We start from the raw sequence: 7,451 nt of genomic DNA on the forward strand, positions 1-7,451 counted from the left end.
ACCAGAGATGAATGCTGGTGCTTTCATTTTTCAAAGCAATTCTTTGATGAAAACATTTTGATTTTCAGATTTCATTTCGAAGGCAAGGGATAAGTAACTTGCTCTACCACAGCCCAACCTGCAATGGAGATGTTCTGCTAATTCTTTGGATTTGATTTTGGTTCTGAGAATTACCTCTGAACAGTGAACTGTACTAGGCTACTGGCGTTATTTTAGTGAGCAAGTTCTATTGTGTAGACCCAGACTGTAGCCTTCCTCACTTGAAGTTTACTTCTGTTTTGCCGGCCGTAGGCTACACATTCTGTCAAATGTTTCGGATTATATTTAGATCAAAGGAAACATTTGCTGCTTTCTTTTGTGGACTTCTGCGTCTGCGTCTCCCACTATTTTAGCAATGCATGGGTGATGTGCATTATTCAATAAAAGTGAATCCCTTTTTTCCTCGCTGAAGAATCATGTGTTAAGCCTCGTTAAATCGAACCCTTCATCTTGACACCTGTGAGGAAGCAAGGAAGGCTTTGTCATTTAAGACCCTCCAGGTGACCACCGCAGCCATTGCATGACTACACACCGCTGACGCATCTGCAGAGGGACACGGCTGCTACAATGGAAAGTATATCAAATGAAAGTGACTTTTGGCAATTCAACGAATCCTGGCGGAACGCAAGCCTCGATAACGGGACCGGTGGGTTGAATCAGACGAACCCCCTGAAGCGGAATGAGGAGGTGGCGAAGGTGGAGGTGACTGTTCTCGCGCTGGTGCTGTTTCTGGCACTGGCGGGGAACCTGTGCGTCCTGCTGGCCATCCACACTACCAAGCACAGCCAGTCCCGAATGTATTACTTCATGAAGCACCTCAGCATCGCCGATCTGGGTTGTGGCGATATTTCAAGTTCTCCCTCAGCTCATCTGGGACATTACATTTCGCTTCTATGGACCGGACATTCTGTGCAGGTGGTGAAATACCTACAGGTCGTTGGATGTTCGCCTCCACGTACATGCTAGTTCTGATGTCCGTGGACAGGTGCTTGGCGATTTGTCAGCCGCTCCGCTCTCTGCACAAGAGAAAAGACCGTTTTTATGTCATATTCTCCTGGGTTCTGAGCTTGTTGTTCAGTATCCCGCAGATTACATCTTTTCCCTGAGGGAGGTCGGGTCAGTTGGATCTGGAGTGTATGACTGCTGGGGAGACTTCGTGCAGCCTTGGGGAGCTAAAGCTTATATCACTTGGATCAGTCTCACCATATATATCATTCCAGTGGCCATACTGAGTATTTGCTATGGACTAATAAGCTTCAAAATATGGCAAAACTTTAAACTGAAAACTAAGCGAGAGCAGTGTATAAGCCTCACGCCCAAGACCTCCAAGGGTAATACTCTGGCCCGCGTGAGCAGCGTTAAACTCATCTCCAAGGCGAAAATAACCACAGTGAAAATGACATTTGTGATCGTCTTGGCTTACATCGTCTGCTGGACCCCCTTTTTCTCCGTTCAGATGTGGTCGGCGTGGGATCCAGCAGCGCCCCGTGAAGGTAGGTTGAATTTTAAAGTTTATTATTTACAAAGTGCGCGCCAATGCATGCGCACAGGCTAAGGTGACCTGACACCTTTTAAACACCTAAACACTGTGGTATGTATGAACTCACACGACATTCCACGGACAAAATTTCCACCTAAAAATGCCGCCAATGTAGGCAGATTTATTGTCTGCCGCATCCTTCTTGGTGCGCGTCATCGCTCGCTTTACGCACGACATTTGCAAAGATGAAAGTAAGCAGTACGCAGGCTGAGCAAACAGACTACATACATTGATGCAACAAAAGCAGTATTTTGGGCACTGCTATTATGTTTGCCTCATTCATGCGCGTTGGACTCAAGTGTGGCCAACTTCAGTAGAATCTGGTTCTACTGGTTTGTGGATTTAGTATCAGAGAATGTAGACTATCCGACCAATGATGGGGTGCAGTGCGGACTGATAGTGAGGTTACAGATTGAGCCATTCAAGCTCAGAACGCCAATGGGCCAACTGTACAGGAGGCTGCACCCTCCAGAGTACCAAAGCAGAAGTAGGATTTCATGTATCTTCTAAAACACAAACGCATGGTGCGAGCAAATAGAACTCTTTATAGATCACATTAGACAATTTTAAAGCGAAAACTCGAATCCCTAAATTACCCACGATTATTTTCATGAATGAAATCTGGATACAGAAATTTCCAAGTGTCTTCTAACACCTCACAGGCTTCAGCGAACCCCGTGTGATGGCTAATCATTAATCAAATTAGTGTGCGCAACAGCGCGCCAAACAGGTTTATTTGTGCCTGTGAGGCAGGTTGGAGTGTGTCGTTGACATTTAACCACGATAGGCTCCTAAGTAGACATGAATTTGTTCGCTATATCTATTGATCTCTATACTGGGCTATGGCCACACAACTATAACAATACAGCATTTAACACGGCAATTTCAATTTAAATTCTATTTACACATTTCAGAGATTGAGCCTCTGTGCTCAATCTCTGAAATTCTTCCATGTAGGTATAGGTCTAATTAAAAGGCACAAAAGGCTTTACTTGCCCTTGGTAAAGGGGAGGTTGAACTTGTGTTAGCCAAATTATTTTATGCTTTGTTATTCTAATTTTATTTGTTTGTTTGTTTGTTGGAAGGACCATTGTTTTAGTGGAAAAGTGAAGTCAAGGGCAAATGTAATTCTGTCCATTCTTTGGAGGACTTTGCAGAGTAATATAATGTCTGCATCTCCTTGTGAAATAAAATATAAACTTTTACCACAAAGAAAGAATAATGACAGTATGTTTTACAAATAACCTTTCTACCGTTTTCAGCTTTCCTTGTTGTTCCTCAGACAAATACTTTTTGGAGAAGTTGGAAGCCGGTAAGTCCCCCCACATACAGGAAGAATAAAGGGAAGCAAAACAAAACGTAGTTGAGAGGACAAAGATGAACAATAATGCAGAAGCACTAAAATAATATGGTAATCTCAGGATGGCTGTCGATGAGGGGAGAGTAAACAGACTTTGGTATTGCAGGCCTTTGTCTTGCTTCTCTGGGTTTGTATGCGAGGTTCCACCAGACTGCTTCTGTGTCGTTGTCATCTTCCTCGAGCAGCACCGCCTCGCCTGTTGCCCTGGGATGACAAACTCTTTGGAGCTGAACAGTCTCATAATACACATAACTCCTCTAAAATTGAGGGCAACACCTCAACATTGAATTAGTGAAGTATTACAAGAGGAGCTGCGTAGCAGGATGCAATAATGCAATAACAAGGATTGACTCTGATGGCAGAAATGATGTAACATGGCTCAAAGCGGCTCTGTTTTGTTCGAAGATAGTAACCCAGAGAAAAGGGCCAATAATACTTTGTCTTTTGAATGGAAAAAAGTGATTCATCCATTTTATTTTGCAGAGCCTCGATCAGTGCAGTGGAACATGATGATGAGGCCAGCGCTCTGATGGCTTTTCTACACGTGAACAGCGATCAGAGAGAAAGGCTAGAATTGGCAGTTACACGTGCAAGTGTTTGTGTACAATAGATGGGCTGAGTATCACCTGTGTGTGGAGATAAAGTGTCCATTAGACTCAGCAGAGTGAGCCCAGCCCAGACAGCCTATAACAGAAAGCTGTTTCCCAAGAGAGTATCAATACTTTGTGATATGCTCCCTAATAAATAATCAGTGTGATATCACCCTGATTACAGGTGATTACTGCTTATTACAGACATTACATTCAGATTACAGACCTCGCATACAGATTATATGAATTGGGTGCTTCTGTATCAGACCACCTGATTTATTCTATTGTGGATTATTTCCTTAACCTTTTTATGAAACCGAAGTGAAATACAACCTTAGTTAAAATGTTTAGATTCATGAACACTGATTATTTACTTCTTTTTTTTTTGCCATGGTGCAGGACAAAAATGTCCATTGTTCCAGCATGTTTGTGATTGATTGTTTCTACCATGGAAAGTTATTACTGTGTGTTCCCTTGAGATCATATCCAATAAAGACATATTTTTGTTCCACTTTCAGTATGAATCAAACTGACAGATTAACATAAATTGAAGTCTCCTACTTTCAGCCTCTGTCTTTCCTGCAAAGGGCACTCTCAGCAGAAACAGGCTGCACAAACAGCAGCACACAGCAGTATCCATGACTGAAGCTGTACGCGGAATTCCTAGCTCCTATAGTCGTGGGATTTCATTATTGTACTGGCAAGGATAATGAAATTTATATAAGTAAATATATCAAAATCGGATTGGTGGTACAGCAGTTATGGCCTTTCAAAGTTTGACATTATGACCTTTAATTACAGCATCTGCATCAGGCCAGTCAGTGTAATCAAAGCCCTAAATAAGAAGTGTTTGTGGTCCCAAAACACTCCAAGCATAACCACCAAGTTACTCCCACCATTAACAATAATGATAATTCCATTATGTGGCCCTTCTTAGTGGTTGCGGCCCTAAATGACGGCATAGAATGTATAATAATAATACAGTCCGGCTCTGAAAGTCATTTTTTAAACACCAGAACACAGTGTCAAAATGTATCATCCCTCCAAGTTTTGTCAGACCAGTGGAGTCTGAGTTATCACCTGAGATGTCACATTTGATGGATGGCTGGACGGACGGATTTCATCGCGTGGGGGACAAAAACACCCTGAATCAGACATTCATACAATCTCCCAAATCTCTCCCAAATACAAACATCTCTCCCGTGCTAAGCCTTGTGCCCTCGGCCTCGGATGCTGACTCACCCTCTGTGCAGTATTGATTTGCATTAAGTACTTAATGGACACTAATCCCAGTTTCCAGTCTCCAAGTCTTAAATATTGTTATAGACCAGATCGTACATAGTGTCATGACAAACAGTGAGAAAAGCAAGACCATATCATATCTCTGTAAACGATTTTATTTGTAAATATTACTCAATATTTATGATGTAGAAATAATGTAAAACAGTCTTAATATTAAATTGAGATGATCATAAGTACTAATAAGCAGAATCAGCTTGATGCGTTCTCATTAATGAATTGCTAAGGAGCCTATTGTATGTTGCACGTTGTGGTATTTATCATCAGCTCCGACAGTCAGGCAGATTGACCAACCAGCACATGATTATTCTGTCTTCCTTTATGCAGTATGATTTATCATTCCCTTGTGAAAGGCACCATGAGCTAATTGAGTAAAGATTTTTCCTCATAATTCCCCCCCATAATTCAAATTAGATCCAGGCTCTTCTCTGCTCTCATCCACCCTGATAAGAATGCTTGATAGCCACTAGTTAGTCTGGTGTTTGGAGACCTTTCGCAGTTTCCTCAGTGGTGTATTTAGCATTTTGTTAGTGCCACATATGTCCTCCAGCATTATACCCTGTAGTACAGCAAGTCGATGCATGGATAAAAGTTTATTATAATATTAATTTTGCAATTCTGCAGTTTTGTGTTGTTAGAGAACTGAGGTTGTTATCCGGCGAAGTCACGCAGCAATGAATTCTTTTGGCTTGCTGTGGGACATTTGATAAATTTGTATTTTCTTGCTCAGATATAAATATACTTGCAGTATTTGCTGTATAATTCTGCCTTTTACTTTTGTGCATCTGAAAGGATAAAATGCAGCGTGCTTAGTCAAAAGCAGATTATAACACCTATGACACTGTAATAGACAGAGAATAGAATGAGTTACACTGAATTAAATTCCTCTTGTAGGCTCATAAATCAAAACCTTAATGGCTGATGATCAATTCTTATTAATTATGCGTGCGAGCTTTGTGCCCTTCCAGAGACCGTTTACACTGAACAATTTTCATCAGAGCACAGGGACAGTCATTAGAGACATTGTGAGAAAGAGCATAAGCACAGACAGGGAGAGAGAGATTATCAGTCAGCAAGAAGAGGTTAAATACGGGATATGAGCCAATTACATTAATCCGAAAGTCATTTGCCAAATGTCAGTTGGATGGTGGAGTCGACGTCGCGTAAATGTCACCCAACGCGCCACTGCAGGTCGCACTGAGTGATGTACATATCACCACAGTATGCGAGCCGCATTTACTCTTCTCTCATTTTAACATTTAGAAGTGTATTCTGGGTATTAACTTTGTTTTTGAAAGTGTGGAATTTTATTTTGTTGCTTGTTTCAACTGGTCTACCTTTGTTTGTTTGATTTATACCTGACCAATTTAATCAGTGCTATATTTTATTGGTAGATGAGAGAGAAGGTAACCATTTAGGAATAAAACAGATTCCTTATATGTGGTATTATCACAAAATGAAATATATACATGTATATATACAGTATATGGAAATGGAATGGAAATACAATAATAGATGTTTGCTCACAGTGTTTTTTGGTCCTTGGTTTTTGCCTAGATCAATGGTGACTAAGAACAATCAATGGTGAAAGTATGTGAACTTTCAAAGTAATTCAATGGATTTTGTTACCTGAAGAGTAACTATTTAAAAAGTGTCGGTACGTGTAAGTTTGGCTTAATAGTATGAATAAGGTTAAAAACCTGAGTAAGTTGACGTGAGGATTGAGTCTGAAGAAATACATATATACATTTCAGGAATGTGTGAGGGATAAACAACTACTTGAGAATCCTTTCAGACAAGAGTGCATTTTGGAGTGCTATAGACTTGAATACATTTTATACTCATTCATTCACTGAGAGCGGCAGCTAAATGTCTAAAATGTATTTTTCTTAAAAAAGTAAATGACTTATATATTATAAAGTCAAAGGATGTTGTGAGGCTTGCTGGAAGTTGTGAGAATTGCAGTACTTGCAGAACACCACACATGACATTTTGTAATGTGAATGCTGTTTGACTGACCTACAAGTGCAATGGATGTTAGAAGAAGATAGTAAGTGGGTAGAAAAGTGAGTGGGCATAAATTTAAATAAACGTATACATTAATAGGAATAAAAACACTTAAATATGTGTGTACGTAATAGCAGTGTTACCTTTCAGCTACAAACTCATAAATAATGGAAATAATTTTGTCATATTCATGATGGGAATAGCAGTGGATCCCAGCTTTCAGCTACCCACTAACATCCTCATTTGTTCGAATCAAAGCTTTCAGAAGATGCGTCTGGTCACACCCAGACTGGGTATAACTCTTAAGTCTTGTGTTAGCAGTGTATCAGCACAGTAAACCTTGTCTCTCTCCTCTCCCTCAGCCATGCCCTTCATCATCTCCATGCTGCTGGCCAGCCTCAACAGCTGCTGCAACCCTTGGATCTACATGTGCTTCGCTGGGCACCTGTTCCAGGACCTTAGGCAGAACTTTCTGTGCTGTTCAGCACGCTACCTCAAGTCCTCCCAGTGCCACTGTGAGCATGACTTTGACTCCAGCCACAAGAGCAACTCCTCCACCTATGCCATCAAGAGCACTAGCAGTCAGAGAAGCATCACACAAACCTCCACCACATAA

The 7,451-nt window shown here is 41.0% G+C and overlaps 1 protein-coding gene across 1 annotated transcript; it reads left to right on the plus strand.

The window, feature by feature from the left end:
- Positions 1-606: 606 nt before the first annotated feature.
- oxtra (oxytocin receptor a) lies at positions 607-7,451 on the plus strand. Its single transcript, XM_071538162.1, is given in 6 exon segments — positions 607-873; positions 875-953; positions 956-979; positions 982-1,128; positions 1,131-1,532; positions 7,198-7,451. Coding segments are annotated over 6 exon segments (1,173 nt in total).

Source organism: Centroberyx affinis, unplaced genomic scaffold (genome assembly GCF_046629955.1).
Source record: "Centroberyx affinis isolate AG114_WGS23_722 - 3 ecotype Tasmania unplaced genomic scaffold, CSIRO-AGI_Caff_v1 ptg003216l_1, whole genome shotgun sequence".
Lineage (NCBI taxonomy): Eukaryota > Metazoa > Chordata > Actinopteri > Beryciformes > Berycidae > Centroberyx > Centroberyx affinis.